The sequence below is a fragment of the Echiichthys vipera genome (assembly GCF_963691815.1).
Source record: "Echiichthys vipera genome assembly, chromosome: 14".
Taxonomy (NCBI): Eukaryota; Metazoa; Chordata; class Actinopteri; order Perciformes; family Trachinidae; genus Echiichthys; species Echiichthys vipera.
This window is the reverse complement of record NC_139839.1, coordinates 22339583-22361412: the sequence shown is the minus strand read 5'-3', so window position 1 is coordinate 22361412 and position 21830 is coordinate 22339583. Positions and strand designations below refer to the sequence as shown.

At 39.9% G+C, this 21830-nt stretch overlaps 1 protein-coding gene across 3 annotated transcripts; it reads right to left on the bottom strand.

The window, feature by feature from the left end:
- Positions 1-4887: 4887 nt before the first annotated feature.
- p2rx1 (purinergic receptor P2X, ligand-gated ion channel, 1) lies at positions 4888-20952 on the bottom strand. Of its 3 annotated transcripts, none has more exons than XM_083926773.1 (13): positions 20617-20952; positions 16112-16256; positions 12081-12152; positions 11725-11794; positions 9489-9576; positions 9265-9345; positions 8499-8640; positions 8193-8338; positions 6425-6515; positions 6284-6349; positions 6101-6196; positions 5461-5505; positions 4888-5370 (listed from the first exon to the last, which is right to left on the bottom strand). In XM_083926773.1, the coding sequence occupies exons 1-13, from the start codon at positions 20751-20753 to the stop codon at positions 5365-5367; spliced, it is 1185 nt and encodes a 394-aa protein (XP_083782899.1). In that variant the 5' UTR covers positions 20754-20952; the 3' UTR covers positions 4888-5364. The 3 variants fall into 3 exon arrangements, with proteins under 3 accessions (XP_083782899.1, XP_083782900.1, XP_083782901.1); XM_083926774.1 differs by having other exon boundaries at positions 5470-5505; XM_083926775.1 differs by having other exon boundaries at positions 11737-11794.
- Positions 20953-21830: the final 878 nt, after the last annotated feature.

The following is a 21830-nucleotide window of genomic DNA, read 5'->3' as shown; positions in this document are numbered from 1 at the left end:
ACATTTTTATGAGACGCAGATGCAGAGCTGATTTAAATGAAAGTATAATCTTATTGTCAACAAAGTTATCAAGACTAAGGGACTGTGCACATATTATTAGGGTGAGAGGTAAGGTCAGAAAAGTTCTGTTTCCTTTTTGCTGAGGCGGAGGGTTGTCTGAGCTTTTTGAAAAAGCGGAGAAGGGTTGTTTTATTGTGTAACACCCAAAATGTATATTTCAGTATTCCCTTGCAAAATTAATCAAAGAAGGGAATCAAATGGTCATAAACAATGGTTCAGGTGAATATTAAATATAGGATTTAACGGACAGTCATTTTGGTACTGTCCCTAACTAGTTTGCCTGGCTGACTTCTTGAAGGTCTAACTAGCCATGCATGTTTGTAGATCTGGGTAAGCTAGTTGCAGATGTCGTTGATGAGTGAAAAGGAAACTGTATTTTTCATTTGAGTCCTTTGTTTGCCATCCAAGGTGGTTGGTGAAGTAAAAAAACAAAACAAATCTGTGGGCAGTTTTGTCTCTGCTGACTCAAATCAATGAGAACAGCTCTGCCTCCACAGCAGCTCTGCCTCTGATAAATGTCTATGTGGACTCCATTTTGATTATTTCCTCCTCTTTCGCTGGCCTTGGTCTCCGCCCTGTGAAAGTGTATTTTGCTGGAAGAGTGATCACTTGAACGGCAGTGAAAAGGAACATTTCAATGTCATGATTAGACTGAGGCTGCCAACAACAACAACAACACTGCTCCATCCACTTCAGTGCTTTCCCTAGGTTGGCTGATTAGTAACGGGGAGTGCAGTGCTTTGCGATTCCTCTATTAATCTTGCCCTCAGTGTGCTCCAGTCAAGGATGCAAAGAAAAGCCCAGAGAGTAGAGAGGGAATGGTCCAATCTGAATGGGAAAACATTTCACATACTGTTATTGAGCCTCAGTGTTTAGGGAGTCACAGAGGCAGGGACGTTATGCATAAAAACCATGGATGCTCAGAATGTCAACTTTATTATTGTGGGTTGAAGGGAATGTAAAGCTTTATATCTTTTTATTCAATTGTTAAGTCTAAAATTCATATCTTAAAGGTTGAATATGTAGAATCTTCATCAAAAGCTCTATTTTTTAACAACTAATATGACAATGGGGCGTTTTAAGGGGTACAGAGTGGAAGCACTGCTTTTCCATAAAAATATATATTTAGTCTGAATTAATATTTTAAATTTTTTGACAGGTTTGTCAATGACTTTCTGTCACGCTGCTTATTTGTCCCAGCAGCTGAGTGAGCGGAGACGGGCAAAAACCAGAGTCAGTGTAGGCCAAGCATTCACTCCATGGACTGAGATAAAGGAGAGAAACGGCATTAAAACACACGGCCAAATGGCTACGTTTCTCCTTGATCAGTAAGCTAACTTTCATGTTTACCTAGCTGTAATGGCTAACTGTAACTGTCAGTCAAACTCCTCTGCGATACTTGTTTTTATGGTGTGATTTGCTGGAGGGGACGGGTTCAAACAGACTCAAACAGACTCAGGTCTCCTGTAGGCTACTGGACCGGGTCTGACCTTTTGTTGCGACTACGATCTTGAGACACTAGATGGCAGTGTTCTGATGATTCTCCATATTCAATTTTTAATGTCCAATTTTCTGAAAAGTTGCTGTGTAGTTTGAATTGAAAGGTCATTGATTATGTTTTATAATGTTTTTCTTTTGTTTTTGTTCCTTCTGTCTCCTGAGGATGATGTAACTGAAAGGAGGCGCTGAAGAAGTGTGTTTGCAGGGTAACCTTCAATGAAGGGCTGTTCGAACCAAAAACTATGAGATGTTGTGTTCTGTCGTATCTTGTATAAGTCTAATACTCGTCACATTCTCGTGAGAATGTTGCCAGCTTTACATACGCGTGTTTGTACGGAAATGTGTCAGAGGTGCAATATTGTTGTTGTCTTCATCATGTGTGCATTATTGGCATTCTCTTGCTGTCAGAGCAGGCCGCTCATCCTTTGATCTGTATTTTAGTGGATCTTGTTGAAAAAAAGCTAAAATACAGCCTATATTTAAGTATTTGCACTTTTCCACTTACAGCTACGTTATTTAGATTATGTCACACTATTGGTATCTGCCAGATATTTAACATTGTACAGTTTATGATAGGAAAAAACTGTGGTTCACCTGTAAAAGACCATATTTACTGTGTATTGGTATGCTCTTATCTGCTTTTAATATCAATCAGCATGTCTGAGCGTTGCTATTTGCTTTTTGAAATTTTTTATAAATGAAACTCAAATATGTTTCCATTTTCCAGTAACTTCTCCTGTCCGTGTCACGATTCTGTAACAGCTGCAGTGACCAGATGTTGTGCATATCCATATAAGAACAGAATTGTTAATGTCATGTAACTGGGGCGAGGGACTTTTTCTGCTGAAATGATGCATAGTGCTAACACACTTGTCAAGCCCATTATATGAGCAGGGCCCCGAGCACTGGAGCAGCTTGAAAGAGCAGCTTCATGTTTAAGATCTTCTCCAGAGACAAAGTGATGGATGATCACTGGCCGCCCTCAATGAGGAATCAGTTAACCCTCCAACCATGGGACAGTCTCTTCATTCCAATCAGCTACCACTTATTACAGTTAATAGTTTTTATGTCATGTTTTCTGCCCTGTTTTTCAGTTTTTATTAAGCACCTGTCCACAGCTTCTAAACAGAGTTCAATGTACATTTGGTAGAGAATGAGACAATTGTAAAGGAAAGATGTAGGTACAGATTACATTACCACACATCCTTTTGAAAGCTTTCATGTTGTGATTACTAAAGTGAATTTGTTTTTTGTTTTTTTCCTGATTCCTTAGTCATGTGTCAATCAATCCATACTGAGATTTCCTGCTATTCTTGTTTTTTCTCTTCTTTTTTTTTAAATCCATTTTTCCTACAATTTTTATTTATGCCAATTTCCACAAAATGTAATTAAAAACGTGTCTCTATTTCAGTTTTTGTGAAAATATCAGTCATAATGCAAGCAGGCATTTACATGGTTCAGTGTAAGGGATTTAGGGCCATCTATTGGCCTAAATGGAATTTAATGATAACATGTATGTATTCATTCACCTTAAACTAAGAACCGGTGTATTTTCAGTAACATCTGGTCTCCAATTGGAGGCGCACTAATGTAGAACATGGGGATGATTGATTTGTTTCACTAAGGCGTGTGAATTCGGCCTTGGGTTAGAATATATTCTAAATGAAAAATAGAGATGTATATATCAGCCGTGTATTTGAGCGAGCCCCAAAAGCAGCAAGAGCACCTGAGCGGAAACCATCCCTTAGAGCTTAGAGCCTGTGTGTCATACCCCAGAGCGCAGACTGTTTTTTAATTCACAAGATGAATCTATTTGATTGAACAGACACCACATGAGATCATATGGCACATTTGGATATCTTTAAAATATAATATAGAGCTGTCTTCATTATACACGCCTGTGAAGACAGCATACATTGATATTATACATTTACTAAAATAAAATAAGTACATTGACCATTAGTTCCAATTTGTTGTCTTCTAACAAGACACCAAAAATAAAACTATTATGATCAATAGTTGGCATTGATTTGGTTTTGCCATTTAACCATTCTATGAGTTGTTTCCAGAACAACTGGGTATGAAACAAAAAGATGCTATGTTGTGTCAATATCACCTTTACAGAAATCCTAGTCATTACTCTAAACGCCAAATCTTAACCTAAAAAAAAATCATTGGAAGGGTAGAAATCATTCATTACTTCACAGGGAATCCACTTTGTTTTGGGTGGAACTGGACATTTGAAGGACTTTGTTCTCAGTTTAGATACTGCTGGTTGGTCAAACGTATTCAAAATATTAATTCTTCTATACTGAGCAGGGTACTGATCGTTTGGTAAAATAGACCGTGTGAATTTGGAGCACTTTTTATGCTCAGACACGTCTCAGCCTCCTTCAACAAGCCCAGAGAGGGTCCTCTTCCACAGGAGTCCCCCATGTCGGACAAACCGAACACTGGCTCTACAGAGGACCTTTTGCATTTTCTTGTTGTCCACTGTTCACCTACCTACAATGCTTGGCACACGGGAGACGTTTCACTTGGTTGCAATCTGCTAACTCACCGAAAGATGCCACCAAATCTTACACACTTGTACTTTAAATGGCATTTGCACATATTGCATCCACGCTGATCAATCCTGCTGAATTTCATTTAATTTTGCCTAGAAGTGGTTCTATAGCACATGATGCGTATAAATGGCCATAAGTTTGTGGTCTTTCTTTCAATGCTACACAATTCATCCTTGGAGAAAGCCCTAATACTTACAGACTTAAGATATTCTCCAAAAATCAGCACAATTCGCTGTTGCTATTTTGATGCAGATCTGGGTCTAGATACATATTAGATATAAATATTAAATTGTGCATCCTTGTCGGGGGTTTGCTCACTCTTAATGCTTTCTTGCTTAGTGTTGTTGCTTCAGTGAAACACTGAGGAAAAATCAATGATTGCAGTCACAACACAGGCCATAGTTCTATCAAAAGGACTGTGGGAGAGTGAGTCTGTAGATAATGTTCAGTCAGTCCTGCTGTGTATCTTAAATGTCCCAATGTGTGTTGAAGTTGACTGCTGTCTCTGTCTGGCGTTGTCTTGTGCACTTCTCTGAATGAACTCCCTCGCCTGTGTCGCTCATACAGAAACAGAAGCATGGCACATCCCTATGGAATGTAGTTGTTACAATGTAAATATGTACCAATATATATAAAGAAGCTATTTTTTGCATGCCTTTTGTACACTTGGACATAATCAAAGACAATAAAAAAAGATCATGTGAATTATTTTATGTTGCCTGTATTCTTGTTTGCACTATCACAAAAGAAAGAGCAGGAATATTGATGTACATCTTTTATTGCTGATCACATGTGCACATAGGGGGGTAAATCACTCTGACGGTGGCATATTCACACACTATGTGTGTATTTCTTGTTTTGACAAAGACGGCAACAGAGGTATTGGACACACAGAAGCACTGAAGTGCCAGAAAGTGTTCTTTCACCTGCACGGATATGGAGTAAGTAGCGGTAACGCCCAAAGTGTCAACAAAAGCAAACCGAGTTACACCCAAAAAAGTACACATACAGCTGAGCTACGCTAAAGCTTTACATACAACAGCAAGACTCAGCCACTCAGGGTGGCTGTTAGAGAGGGAAGATGTTGGTAGAAGATGCCCAAGAAAAGGAGGACGTGGAGCAATGTCTTTAAACTTGTGTCCTTTTCAATCCTGAGTTCATTTTGAGTGTGTGTGTGTTGTCTTGTAGGGTCCCAGTTGAGTATTCCTTCAAAGTCCCTTTACAGTTTGCTCCCAGGTCACTTCTGCAGAGGAATAGAAGATAAATAACACATCAACCATAACAAAAAACGCAAATAAGCTATAGTGTTATGAGAAATATATGAATATCTTACTCTGGATACCTCTGTCTCTATGCTACCTGCGTCTGACTCAGGGTCCTGGAAGATAAAAGTCACAGGATAGGAGACGTTTAGAGCTCTCAGGGAACGACAAAAAGGATTCTCCTCATGATAGAAAAAGTAAAGAATCTGCTCTACTGTCTAACATTCTACATTCACTCACGTTGGACTGGCCAGAGCCTGGGACTTGTCTTGCATTTGCTTCGAGGGTGTAATAGACGCTTGTTTCTAAACCAAGCGACACGCTGTCATGCTGTAAATACAAAGTGTTCTGCCTGTTTCAGTTAAAGAGAGAAACTGTCTGGGGTGGAATGGGATGGTAGATTTCATCTTCTATCAGATAAGCGGCTGTTAGATGCTCCTGCACTGCCCGTGAATGTTATAGGCATAAACAGCATTAATCTCAAGGTTAATGTTTGTGCTACTGTGTGCTCGTGTTTGAGTTTCTGGTGTATAGCATTCCTTTACAAAAAAAACTGAAATGCATCCAAAAGATGTTGGGGAACTGCACTGTTGGTGTCTGTTCTGTGTCTGTCTGGAGTGTCATGTTGAAAAGCCTCTCTGCTGCCATCTCGTGTTCAAACTGAATTCACATCACAACAGAGTCACATTACCACTTTGTCACAAAGCTTACCTGTACATGTGCGTTTGTATGTTTGAATTTCATGTTCTTGTAAAATTCTCTTTTTGGTAGCAAATAGAGCAGCACCAAGTCACATACTACAGTCGCCTGTGAAATCAGAATTATTGTAGTTTATATACAAAATATTCCACGGATGATAAATAATCATTGCAAGTACACATGCTTGTAACGTACCACTCCGAAGATGCCCACTCCAGAGCCTATAGCTGTCAGTGTTGGGATGATATCAAACTTTCTTGCCTGTGAAGGACACGCATTCCTTTTCTGTGACTGTTTCTTATTAATATTAATAAAAATATTGAAATATTTACTCACCAGTGACTGCACAATGATATCGAACCTGATCCCAAACACTTTGAGCAGAGTTCTCTTCTCAATTCTGTCCTCCAAATAATGTTTTGCATACCTGCAATCCGCATTGGGAATGATCACAATATGTTACATAGTGCGTTAATATATACATTTCCCACATTATTCATATCATCCGTTTGAGATTCTGTTGCTTAAAAGCACCTTTCTCCCGTGTAAGACACTACAGTGAAAACACAAGGGCCTTTAAACCTTCAGAATGTAATGAATTGTTACTAAATAGAAATGGTAATAAATATGGCACGGCTTTGAAGACTTCCCATGCAATTATACTCAACACCCCTAAAGGCAATTAGCACTACCTAAATAGTATCATTATCACGCCTGTGAGCCCAGAGAGCAGGCTATTCACAGAATACATAAATAATAAGCGACAGTTTGAAACAAATCTCAGAGGGCCACGTTGTGCTGTTTTACTGAGGGCAAGTAAACATCATGCACTTCAGTAAACTCATCAGACATTCAGCCTCTGCTCTGACTTTCAGTTAGTTGCTTGTTCGTCTATCGCTTCAGGCTGGTACCTGTTTCTGTTTTCTGTCCGAGGTATTATTAGGATAGAATTTAGGTAGTGCTGATTGGCTTAGGGGTGTTGACTATAACTGCATGGGATGTCTTCAAAGCCATGCCATAATTATTTCAGTTAAGCAAATACTATAGTCCTACACAACAGTGATAAATGTGGGGTCCAGGGCATTGTGACAGGGGATGCGTGAAAAGTTTTCAGATTAATTCATTAGAAATATAAATTATCAAGACTTTTTAAAAAAACAAAAAAACAAAAGGCTTCATAGTTCAATGAAAAATATTTACACTTTCTGATCTATAGCCTAATAGTTTATATTTACGTTCTAATTTAACAAATGTTATCTGTCTACAGATATGTTTATGAAATGTCCAATATCTTTCTAATACAATCATTTCTCTTGTGTTGTTCTTTTATATGTCTAAGAAATAGAAATATATCTTGTTAGGAGTCCTTGGCTGGAAAACATATAGAACATCTGCCACATAGAATACAGTAAACTTTCTCATCTCTCTCTCCCTCTGTATGAATATTGTCATTGTCCGTATGTGTGTATGTGTGTGTGTGTGTGTGTGTGTGTGTATCTGTTATTTTCATGTATGTCCTTTCAATAACAAGCTACAGTCAGGAGACAATAGGCTAGCTGTTAGCATACAAAATGCAAAAAGTCCACATACTTACCAGCACATCTAAAATTAACATGGTTTATATAGTTTGTTTAAGCGATAAAAAAAAAATCTTACGTTTAAAGCTTCATGGTTTTATTGAGTGTTATGTACACCCAATAAAACTACAGCAGCTGTTTCCGGTCTTTATGCTACCCTAAGCTAACTGGCTACTGGCTCAAGCTTCATACATAAGGGACAAACATGAGAATGGTATCAAACTTCTCACATAACTCTGAGTGAGAAAGCAACTATGTGTATTTCAATTCAATTCTATTTTCAATTCAATTTTATTTATAGTGCCAAATCCTAACAAAGGTTATCTCAGGACACTTTACAGACTAGGTAAAGACCACACTCTATGACTTATTTATGATTTACATAGACCCAACAATTCCCCCGTAGAGTACGGTGGCAACGAAAACCTTCCCGATAACAGGCCAAAATATAAAAAGTAAAAAGTTATAAAAAGGACTTCTGCAGTGTAAACACCTGAGCCTGTGTTCATTCAAGTTTATTTACACACCTGAAATTGTAGCCCACTGAAGCTCTGGCTTTGTCTGTTTCTGTAGGGTTTCCGTACAGGCCGTGGAATTTGTATTCTGGTTTACAGTGTGTTACAGCCACATCGAAGTTACATGTCCAGTCCACCACAATACCAATGGCCCCTCCCTGTCAGGACACAGGCAAATAATGCACAGTACAAGTCTCTATTATACTACAAGAAACAAAAGACAAAAAGACAACTGTGCAGCTGTGACTAGATGCAGTGGAAATCTGCCTTTCCACCAGATCAATCATTTCTATCCATTCGGTGGTATTAAGAACTCACCACTGTGGCTATTGTTTCGAAATTGAAGCCGGACCATTTAACTATGTCTCCCAGTTTGAATATAGGACACAGTGGAGCATCCTCTGGATGATGAAGGCATTTGCTGATGTATCCAGCATCTATACCCTCCACCAGGTTACTCCTGAAAGCACAACTGGTCGTTATAAAAACACATAAAAACAAAGCTCTTTTAGTATCCAAAGTTTGTTTGCATATAATAGATGGATACATTCCTGTGTATGATTTCTGCATGAACCACAAATATTGTTGACTGACCATCTAAGATTTACTTATCTGCACTATTAAAGGCACAAAATCTGTAATTTAAGATGAGTATTATGACATTTTTGCTTGCTTGCTTTTACCAACAAGACAAGTTTACACTTCAAAAGTGTCAACCTTAAAGGGATACTGCGGTAATTTAGGTCACACTCAGACACATGTCTCAGCCTCCTTCAACAAGCCCTGAGTGGGTCCTTTTCACACACAAAGTTTGAGGACTTGGGATAAAAAGATTTTAAAAGGAAAAGTCCAAATCACTACAGTAGAAACCAATGTGCCCTGAATTTTAATTCCAAGTATGAGTCAAAAATTCAGAATGAGGATCCTACAATTCCTGTAATGTAATTCAGATTCCCTCATTTTTTGCTTTTTATTTATCATAATTTGTTATAGGAAACAGCTGTGATAGCATGTGAACATAACTTGCTTATTTCTATTTATCAATCTGAGCTAAATTTAGTTTGATATGAATGAGGTCCATCACCTGGAGACGTCAAATAAGGGGAAAGTTACAGAATTTTTGATGAACAGTGTGTAGTTCTCTGCAGACATCAACCTAGGAGGACTAGATGGGAATAAACACATGGGAGAATGGTGTCAGATCCAGCATAGTGAATAGCAAAATATAGATTATATTTCTCATGTACAGACACAGATACAGTAATCAAGTTAATCATCACAAATGAAACGTCACGTGTTGACACATACTCTGGTATGTTGAGATCATCCTCAACAGGGCACCAAGCCAACACCTCACAGGTCTTCGTGTCATTCACACAGACTCCCGTCATTTCTCCTTGAAATAGAAGAGTTCATCATTAGACACATAACTGAATGTGTAAATCCGGCATAAAATCATCCCATGGTCTTTATCGGCACTTACATACATCAAATAAGCCATCGAGACAGTTTTTTGCGTGTATAAACAATTTACGGAGAAATCCATGAGAGTCGCTAACAGCCAGATGTGACTAACACTGATTAGCTCGGGGCAGTACGGTGAGGCATTAAAACAACTTTTTTAACCACTGATACTGCTCCAAATAACACCAAATCTCTAAAATCATCAACGGGCTCCTTCCTTTGCATTTGGTCATCGACTTGAATGGACTTTACTATGAGAGGAGCTGGTACAGGGGCCAGTAGGTAAATCTTTCAAAACACTCTTTTAATAAACTCTGGGTTCATTAACTACGTTGTTAGTGCTTCGTTTTATGTGTAGGGACTCTTCTCATGCTACTGCAGAGGTTTGTTGTCATTTTCTAGCAGTATTAAAGCCGTTTTAATGCCATCACTGTAATGCTCCAAGCTAATCAGCTGTGGATCAGTGGAAGAGTGGTTCGTCTTCCGTTCTAAGGGATTGGCGGTTCGATCCCCAGCTCCCCCGGTCCGCATGTCGAAGTGTCCTTGGGCAAGAAACTGAACCCTGAATTGCTCCCTGTGCTGCACATGGGTGTGTAAGTGTGGTGTGAATGGTTAGATTAGATGGTATGTAGATGTCCACCGCCATCTGTGTGAATGTTTGTGTGAACGGGTGAATGTGAGCAGTAGTGTGAAAGCGCCTTGAGTAGTCAGAAGACTGGAAAGGCGCTATATAAGTACAAGTCCATTTACCATTTACCATTACCATTTAGCCACGTCCGGCTGTTAGCGACTGTTAGCGACTGTCCGGGATATCTCCGTTAATAGTGTATACAAGAAAAAAACTGTCTCAATGGCTTATTTGATGTGTGTAAGTGCCGAAAAAAGACCATGGGATGATTTTACGCTGGAATTGTGTTTTGAGCAGCAATAGAAAGAAAGACATATAGGCTTTAACATTAAAGCAATTCTAAACATTCTCCGCCTCCACTTTTATCATATTATCTCGAGCTAGCATCAACAGAAGCAAGCAAAAATATAAAACAGAGCAAGGCAAGCGCTGAAATAGCTGTTTCCTTTATCTCGCCCCGATCCTAACAGAATGTCTCTCCATGTGATTTGCTTTGCCAGTATCAGTCTCTCTCATCATGTGATGGTTCAGACAGCTATCCAGCAGGCGTTTGGTCACTCAGCTTCTGTCTCTGACGTTTCGCTGGAGCCCACCAGTCTGTTCAGCTACAGGGACGCCCTCCAATGTTTGCTTATCTACAAGCACGGAGACAGTACGTCGCCTCTAAAGAGATACTGGCACCTCAAGGTGAATGTGACTGGTCTTAAACAGACACATCTAAAGCTTTGGCCAACATTGGTCTTATTGAAGTCGATGTGGGGCTTGAAAGGCTTCAGATTTAACCCTGGGCCGGATGGAGGACGATAAATTTATGTAACTGCTCTTTGAACTCACTGAGGATACTGCATATGTTTGGACCTAATAAAAAGATCTTGTCTGAATGGATATTTGTTTTCAATGTCTCTGTGTACTTATGATTTGTGTCTGCTCATGCACAGGGTTTATTGTGACGTTGGTGCTTATATACTATATGCATATGTCTACTTGCTTAAGGCATGGTTTTACTTGCACACTTTGACGATTAACAAGCTTTGAACCGAACACAAACACTGTGTTTGGTTGCTAAGACTGAGGTTGTTGATTTTAATCCCTTTTTTTTCTTTGTGCTGGAAAAGAGCAATGCTTCAATTCCATCAAAATGTTTATCTTAGCAAGGACAATGATGAGTCAGTTAGTTCCAACCATGTGAGCCCATCCTATAGCAGTTCTCAAAGAGCCACAACCCATTTTGCAAACAGACTGCTCCATAACTTTAAATTCTTCTCTACCTCCCTCAGTGCATCTCGGTCCTTTCACTGCCTTTAAGAAGTAATAAGAGCTTTCGTCCCTGGCAAAACAGAAGAAGATAGCAGAAAGCCAAAGATCTGCTGTTTAGAGTTTGGCCACAGACAGAGAGACGGTTACGCAGTGAGGACTGCTGCTGTCACACACTGTCAGGCCGTCAGGATTTACCATGTCCCGTACGTTTGTATCTCCCTCCTTCACAGTCAGCGTTTGAGCTGCAGTTGTGCTTGCCTGGGAGCTGTTATAAACAAGAGATTGGGGTCAGTGTGTGGCCACAAACTGTGGAATGTAGATGGGAACAACATGAAAACAAGATAAGGATTTACATTTACTGTGATGTTATGCGGCATACAGAAACTGCTGTTTGTGCCATCTTGAGGCCATTAAGTTTTCTGCTATTCGACACAATTACCCAATTACAAAACAGTCTTGGAATGAGACACAATTCCTGTTTAGCTTGACTATTTATGGAAGTGTGTAAGTCAGAGGGAGAAGGAAAAAGGGCAGGGAGCATTTTAACCTACCTCTGGACACTTTCCCATCTTCTGACCTTCAGTTATGATGTAATTTGTCATCACCACAAAAGATGCGTCTCCCTGAGGTTTAGAATGACAATAATTCATATGTAACATGTATTAAAATTATTCCATAAAATGACCTGATAAGTGATAAAGTAGTTGTTGTGTAACTTGCTAGAGTTTATTGTAGACAGCGTGTCAAACATTAATCTTTTGTGTCCCACAGATGACCCTGCTTCAAACCAAAAACCAAAACCTCCCTAAAGTCACATGTTGATTTTCAATAGTTTGACATTTGGGACATACCCTATTTGCTCTTTTTGAGGAGACTGACACCACTCCCCTTTTTGTGTGGTACTTTAAGTATTAAGCTAGAGCCAGGAGACTGTTAGCTTAGCTTATCATATACTGGCAATAGGAAGAAACGGCTAGCCTGGCTCTTCCTGAAGGTAACACAATTCACCCACCAGCATTTCTAAAAGCGCACTATCACTTTTATATGCTACATACAAAACAATGTTTGGTGTTAAGTGGTGTTATGTGAGGCAACACCCTGTAAAAGAAGCCAGCTAGCTTTTTCTCCTGAGCGTAGTCTTTACGCTTTGCTAAGCTAACCACTTACTATCTCCAGCTTCATTAATGCATGGACATGAGAGTGCTATCAATATTCTCATCTAACTTAATCACTTTACGTTACATCTTGATTACTGAATTTCGAAAAGTGTAAAAAGTTGTGATTTACAGTAGCTTACATATGCTATACATTACAAAGGTGTTTTAAGAAAAGTGAATACATTTTTTTTTACACAAACTCTGCAGACATTAGCTGTAAGCTAGCTAGCAGCGGGAACGCACCTATGTTCCCCGCTTTGTATGTGAACGGGGAACACAGGACTCTTTTTTTTTTTTTTAAAAGGTGTTCCCTGATGTTCCTCGCTTTTCACAGAAAGGGTCTTATGTCATTTTTTCCATAATCAGTACCGAATTCCCCGGCAAATAGACCTATGTAGACCAATGGCAGCTGCTGGTCTTTCAAAGAGCGGAAGCTTATTTTTTCAGCCTACATCATAAATGTGTTTGTTTATTTATATGTAAATTCTAGCCTTTGTTCCTTTTCGAGAAAATGATCTGTGACCTTGTCGTACCAACTAGGCGTCTTTTCCAGGGACTTGACCAGTGTCCTCTCAATGGCAGCAGAGCTAGGCTGCTTAAACAGCCTTGGCCCAGCTGGAGCTGCTGCGCCGGGCTACTGTGAAGTGTGACTGCCTGTTAGTGCTAGTGATCGTGACGGGGGGAGAAGCTCCGCAGCTGCCGCTGTTTGTTGGGGAAAGAAACCGCAGAGTGACAGAACACAGTCACCAAACACAACGCAAGTCATTTTTAACAAAGACAAAGTCGGCAAAGTCTCCGGATCAGTTCAGAACAACGGAATGAAAAACTTGGAAAATGCTCCACTGGATGTTTATTCTTCAAGATAGCTGATTCGCTCATTTAGCTGTCAATCAAAAAAGGATTTCGCCTCAGACAGCTCATCCAATCATCAGGCAGAAGCTGAGCGTCCGGGCCAGCCCACTGCCCCATAGACCCCCAGAGAGAGGCTGAGCGTTAGAAGGGCGGGACAAAGCCCGGCATTTATCCAATGAGCGTCTAGTTTGGCTTCAGTGGAACAACCCGCTCCACGCTTCCCCACTGAAGTCAGTAGAAGCTGAGCGTCCGACTGTGTAAAGCGCTGTGGTGCTGTGGGGATGAATGAGAAGGGAGTTGGGCCGGTTACCTGTGATAAGGAGCTGATTCTGATTCTTTCTAGCACGTATTTTTAGTCAATGAAATGTACACACAGCAGTACATATTTTATCACTGGACATTTGAGGGGAAGCTGAGCTTACCTTGCAGTCTTAGAGCAATCACCACTGATGTAGACCCAAATCCTACCTACTAACACTGCCCCTCACCTTAACCCTAACCGTAACACCTAATCCTAACAAAATTCTAAATAAAATCAGTGGAGGCATAGGCTTATGCGACTGGGGAACATAGGCATGAGCCCCTTGCAACCCAGGCACCAACAGACAGTGTGTATTTCTGACAGCTCAGCCTCTGACTGAACTGAGAACGCTGAAAACTCCAGGTCTTTCAATTTCATTTCTCCTGTTCAAATTCATGTCTAATCACATATTTGCATTGGCTCTGTATTTGCACACACTCTTTCCTGTCTGAACACACAGTTACAGGTGCTGGCAGGGAGATTTTGTGACCCGGTTACCTGGGAGTGGTATTAATCTTCTAATCAAACTCTTGGCGAAAAAGTGAAAGAGCCAAAGAGAAAAAAAAATCTGTATATTTTGATATAATTTTCTGACTGTTAAGCTCTTGATGTAAGGTGATATCACTGACAAGGTGATGAGATCGTGTACTGCAGTATTCCTAACTGTTTACGTTTATTTTCATATCCAGAACATAAAGTATTGTGCTATTTATATAGGTCTCACTCAAATGAAACCACCCTACACACGAGCAGATTAAGGTGGTTATGGGCCTCTAGGCTGTGGGGCCCCTTCTTACTCATCATGCTTTACCAGAAAAATAGTAATTTAGCGCCATGCTTGGGTGATACAAATATTACATGGCCCACATGTCAATTCAATCGCAAGCACCTTATGTTTTTCTCATAATCTGTCCACTTCACCTTAGATAATTATACGTTTACATTTCTACTACAATTAGACCGCTTATTTATACATTTTATTTTTTAGGTATCTTTTATATTGTATTTTGATATTACTGTTAGGATGTGTCTGTGTGTAATGCTGCTGTTACACTGCAATTTCCCAGCTTGGGATCGTTAAAGTATTTCTATTCAATTCTATTCTATTCTATTCTACTCTATTTGGGGTGAACTAGCATATTGAGACAGCCTTTACTAAAAACAGCAATGCTGCAGAAAAAGGCCTTTGCAGTGCATCTGTAAGCTTTTTTTAGTTTACATTTTTAGTTTTCTGAACAAACAGGTACACTATCTGGGGCAATACAGAACACTCTGTTTAGTTTAGCCGTTGGGCTTATGCTGCCTAGGAGCAGTGACATATTGTTTGAAAACCAAAGACCTTTTTAACATGGCCATTGGAAAGGCTGACTGGAAATCTACCCAATCAACTGCTTCATTTATTGAATGTTTCTTACGTGCGAATTAGGGTCGCTTTTTAAAGTAAATTTAAATAAGCAAAAATAATCAATCTGGGGCCCTTGTACATGTGGGGCCAATGAACCTGTGCATTAATCCACATCTAATCCTACAGTACGTGAAACAAAAGAGATACACTTAACTAGTAAAACAATGACTGTCTGGGGAATACTCAGACAAAGAGGTTGGTTTCAGCATGAAAGTGGAGTCATACTCGATAGTTACCTGATCAAAGTGTGAGGTGTTATACCTGACCTTTTCATCTTGTTGGTTGGTTGGTTGGGTTTATCATACCAAACCATGAGCCAAACCAACTCTAATTGAAAAAAAGGCCCACACCCAGATCTCAAAGCAAACATGACAGTCTTCATTGTGTCTCTTTATGTCTTTGCCACAGATGGGAGGACACAGCGACATTTTAGGTAAACAAAGATTTGACCAGAGTCTCTCTTTGTTCGGTCTTTGCCGTCACATCCAACGACAAAGACAGATACTTATCCTGGTCAAATTTACAAATCAACAGCAGTTGCTTCATCCTAGTGTCCTCACTGGAACAAACACGGATGTTTTTTAAAGCATGACTAAACCTCATAGGCTACTTCATCACAATCCATGTGCTGAGCAGCTTTCTTCAAAGCATTTCGACAATGTTTCTCTGACTCAGCCTGATGTTTATTCACTCTGGCAGTTCGATTCATGGACTGTGGATGTTGACTTCATGACATCTGACTTTGACCCAGATTTACTGTAATCCTAGCAAACCCAAAACACATTCTTGACTACTTAGGAGTAATGTAATGAACACATATTAAATGTTCCTGCATGCGTGAAAGGTTTCAGCCGACCAGTCACCGACCTGTGAAGGGAAGACGTAGTCGGCCACATCCCAGACTCTCTCAGTTCCATTTATGTTGGTGTAGCCCACTCCTTTCATTTTGGTGAAGACAGAGCTCACGGCTATGTCTGTGGACTGGTAGCCTTTCTCATAAATGAACACCCACCTGTACAAAACACAAAAAGCATCAGGTCAGGTCTGTCAGCACCTCAGACTCCCACTCCATCCCAGCCAACCGCGCAAACCCCACAGGCAAGGGCATGTGTCGTTGTGATGTCAACATTCTGCAGAGCGGTCCTTCATGCCAGCAGCAAGCCTCATAGAGACACGTGCAAGTGATTGTGGTTGTTATATGTCATAGTGGTGGTACTTTATCGGTCGTCCCTTTAGCACCACTGAGACACATGACGCACGTAGTGAATAGTACAGACTTTTACTAATGTGTTTTTCAAAGTGGCAGCTTGCTAGTTTTAAAATCTATTCAAATGCGTCGGAGGGTTGCAGCAAACTGACACAACAGGGATGTGAAGGCAGCTCCGATATAAAGTAAAAACAGTTTTGGTTAATGGGAGATGCAATGCTGACTGTTGTCTATGAGCAATTATGAAACTTTACCAGTTTCTTTTTCAGTTCAAAGGCTTCATTGGAATACAAGTTAAAAATACATGTTTATCAGTGTGAACAAATAACTCCTCCAAGAATTGTGATAATCAGTGGTTAAAAATAACTAAGTTCATTTACTGTAATTAAGTTCAATTTTGAGGTGGGCTATTTTAAAGTTCTTGGGTATTTATATTTAATGTTACTTTATACATCCAATTCACATTTTGACTAGATTAACATTTTACATTAAAATAAACATATGAGAGGCTTATGAAAAATAATTCATTGTTAAAGCATTGTTCCCAACGCCATGTTTCAGATGTCTATGAGTTATAACAGTTTCACCAATGCAATATTTCCCTTCAGAACTTTTCACATGGTTTCATTTAAATGACTGTCTGACGCCAAAGGTGGACACATTATTATTAGATGAAAAAAAAAATTTTTCTTCTTCCCAAACTCTGTTCTGGTGACGCTTTAGTTTCGGAACCAGTGGACTAAACAATCCAATATACAAAAAGTAGTTAAACTAACTCGACCATGATCGGCTACAACAGCAAGATGTTGCTTTCACATTATTAACAATCTGATAATAAAATTTGAGGTTTAAATCCAAAGATGAACTTCGCAACCAGGGCCCCTCGACTCTGGAACGACCTGGCTGAGGAGATAAGGCCTGCAGAATCAGTAAACTCTTTTAAATATCTTATTAAAACCCATTTAAAAACACTTCTGTTACAGGGGCCATAATTACATAGCATAAGTATTTTTACTTTTAAAACATTATGTACATTTAGCTGATAATACTGGAATTTTGAACGCATGACTTATACTTGCTGGCGTATTTCTACATTGTTCTATTGGTATTTTTACTTAAGCAAAGGGACCTCTGGTGATAATCTAAAAAGACATGAGATTTACTGTAAAAGTCCTGGTTTTTAAATTTGAAATATTCCAAGTTTGTTCTGCTCTCACTCGGGTGCAGTAGTTTGTTTATTTTTGCAGAGTGTGTGACTCTACTTGTGTCTGGTGAGGAGATATGGGCAACAGCTGGTGTGCACTGTGAAGATACTCTGTGTACACACACACACACACACACACATACGCACATGCAGAGCTATTTGATATAGGGTGTGAAAAGCAATTACCCCCCAGCAAGAGTCTATAGAACAGCATGTATTGCAACACACGTTCATTTGTCTGTGGCCAGTGAAAGCACCCTACGGCAACAGACGGATAAAAACGCAGATTCAAATAACATACTGTCCGCACCATGAGCTACAACTTCTATCTGTTAGGCAAATCAAATTATGTAAATTGGAGCTCACATTGAAGAGGAAGGGAGAGAAAAAATAGAGCATCTGAATGAAATAAAGAAACCCATGAGCGTGAAAAAATGGAAGGATCTTCCAAAACAGCAGTCTAAGTGAGATCTGTATCTGCTCCGACAGACGCAGAACAGGGAGGCAGGGAGGAGGCTCCTTGATGTGTGGAGGGCTTTTCTTCCCACCGCACTGTGGCGCTGAGATTAGTGTTCATTTTGTGGAGACAAATTAGAATTAAAAAAAAAAAAAAAGCTCAGCTAATCACTATGAAATGCAAACAATAGATTGACATTTCTGTCAACTTAAAAGTGACAAGACGAGAATTAATTATGGTTCGCTGAGGCTGCTGTTCTCTTAAATTACTCTTTGCTTTTTTGACATTTTCGATTGATTTATCAATTATTTCCAAAGCCATTGATGTAGGTTTCATCGTGTGAGATTCATGCAGAGCACTGACTGGTATATGTCCTCCCAAACTGTATAAGGATGCATATTTTCATTTAGGAGAATGAATTTGGCAGTTGAAATAATGAAAGCGAAAAATACATCCATAAAATAAGTCTACCAACAATTCCATTCAATTCCTGTTTTTTCAAAGAAAAAAGTAGAATAATAAATGTGCAAGTCAGATCTGAAGTTCCTGACAAGACAACCGGTGCTTCACCGGTTCACTGCCAGTGCCTGAAAGATCCAGGCTGGCTTCTGCTCTGACCTGTCAGCATGCTGCTGAATCCTGAAGAGGAGAATAATAATCACATCTCATTTCATGCCCATCACTTCTCTGCCTAAACGGGGCCTGATGACTGCAAAAGGCAGGTGACAGGAGGAGCTCGGTCTTGCACCGCAAGCCTTAATATCTGCCCTTAATATCAACGAGAAATAAAGCTGTACTCGACACTGTGGCTGTTCCCTTTTTCTTTATATCAGCGCACAGCAACTAAAAACACAGTTCACAGTCATCTCAGCTTAACACTGTTCATGGTTTAAAATGAAAGAAACGATCGTCCAGATAAATGTGTTCAACATTAAAGCACCATGACAAGATATGGATCACATAGAGGAACCAACATTTCCTGTTTCCCTTTTTAAAATGAAAATAAATGATAATCTTGCCATTAGTAAGAGAGCATATTCTTAAAGTTGTCAGTCTCTACCATTTTTTGGTTATCATCATCTAGAGCCAAAGTCTGACGATTTTATTTAACAATGTTGGCCTATCACAGAGCTTTCTGTATCTTTCTGTATCGTAGGCGTTTTCCAATATGCACTGATAGGAAAAGTGATCTCACAGAACATATTATGCAGAAAATGATGATTGATGATTGAACGATGATTTAGAAATGGTGTCATATAGCTATTTATTTTGTTTGTATTTATTCTTTTTTTTCATTGACCGGCAATTGTCTGATACTGAGCATGTTATTTATTTTGATATTAATTCTATTTTTTTATTTATTCTTTATTGAAATGGTCAGCAATTGACTGATACTGAACATAATGTTTATTTAAAGCTATTCATTTAGTTTTTATTTATTCTTTATTTTCTCAGTGTTCATTCCTAGAATTGGTTATCAATGCAATACAGTGTATAATGTATAATAATAATGTTATATGTTCTTTAATAAAAATGATTTGTGGGCTATGCATAGTCATAATGGTGCTCAACCCACACAAAAAAGATATTTTTTCTTTGCAACTCAAAAATTAAATTATCGACCATGGGTGGTCTGTGATTTTTTCCCCCCTCTAAAATTGGTACCGTCCTCAAAAATCCCATATCATCACGTCACCAGCAGAAGGTAACATGTCTCTGCGTTTGGCAGCGAATTGGGCAGCAGTTGATTGTTATATGTGTTAGCATATGCCTCAGCGTGTTCATCACACACAGCTCCTCAGGTTCTGCTGCTCAGAGGTGCAGAGACAAATCACACACACACACACACACACACACACACACACACACACACACACACAAGTGCGAACATGCACAAGCACAAATGGTCAATGACTAATTTCAAAGTAACCAAAGCAGAAACCATCGATGCTTTGATTTTAAAACAACACTCCCCTTCCACAGAATGAATTTCCTGGGACTCCGCATGTCAGAGCAAGTGTGTAGAGATATGCAGAAGTTAACAAGAATGCTGCACTTTTTTTGTCTCAACTTGATAGGAGCAGATGATAGGATCTCGTGCTCTCACTCTCTTCAGTCATCACTCAGTCCGTCATCACTCACAGTTTGTTTGCAGTGCATGTTTGCTGCGTCAACAACGGCATGAACTGGCAAGCTCTAGCATGTATGTCAGACCATTGGTGGCACCTTCCAGAAGGCTTATGAGATGTCTTCCTTCTAGAAATTATGTTTTTTTCTGATAATTTGATCAGCACACGATGCCTTAGTCCCCATGCCACTCTAAACATCCTAGCCAGCAAAAAACCTAATGTTGGAATTTGCAGGGTCACTCTGAGAGGTCATTTTGCATCAGACCGTCACTCCATACAAGTTGAAACATGACAATGCAAACCCTCTCTGCAATCAAGGCTGCCTGTTGCCTACCTGAAGAGCACAGAAACAATGGAGGAATGTGTGGGTCTTACCCAATGATGTAAGCCAGGACCCCCAGCTGGATCAGACGGCACACCACTCCCACCCTCCTGTTCCTCACCAGCACCTGGCGTGGGGTCTCATATTCAAAGAAGAAGTCAGAGATGGCGTTGGTGATTTGGCTCTTCATCTTCTCTCATCGGTTGACCCACAGAGAGGAGGGTCTCTCTCTCTCTCTCTCTCTCTCTCTCTCTCTCTCTCTCTCTCTCTCTCTCTCTCTCTCTCTCTCTTCACCCCACTCACATATAAACACCCAGACTCCACTTCTCCTCCTGGTCACCTCTGCCTCGGTCCTCACTGATGCCAAAGGTCCTCTGCCTCCTCTCATAAGTAACGTCTGACGCCCTTCATGAGAAGTCCTGAAGTGTACTTCCTCCCTCCCACGCTGCTCTCTCTCTCTCTCTCTCTCTCTCTCTCTCTCTCTCTCTCTCTCTCTCTCTCTCTCTCTCTCTCTCTCTCTCTCTCTCTCTCTCTCTCTCTCTCTCTCTCTCTGACTCTCTCTCTCTCTCTCTTTCTCTCTGTACAGGGTCACTCTGTCTTCATCGTACTCCCCATCCACATCCCCACTGCATCTCCTGGAATTTCATTGCCTCACTCTTCCCTTTTTTGTCATACGCAGCACACAATGTTAGTGAACAGACCTTGTTGGAATTCACTCTTGACTCTTGGTTGTAAAAAAACTCAACAGCTACCACACAAGCACTGGTGGACCTCCTCCTCTGTGCAGTCAAACCTTATCGTTTCCACTGACACTCTCTTCCTGCGTGCTGTGGCAGAGACACAAACCACATAAGCTCAACACAAACACACAGTGTGTATATGCCACAGCTTATTTGCCTACTCTCATGTCACCATTTTCAGACAATAAGCCCTCTTATGTTTTATCATCATTTTGTGTAGGAAACACTTTGGGTGAATCACCCCTCTCAAAAATTCACTTTCTCTCCTTTCATATACCGCGGGGTGCTTTGCATTTCTAATCCTCATTCTTAGTTAGAGGAAAGGAAGTGGCAAATGCACAGTCACAATAACATTCACTTTCCATTAAGAATACATTCAACTAGTAGCAATATTACATAAAAGGTCTCCCTAATGTTTTTTCTCACTTGTGTGCTTTCTAATCTCCAGAGATTAGCAAATGGAACATCTTATTTTGGAATCACGTTTGAAATCCAAATCTAAATCTGATTAAAGCCTATTCCAAATG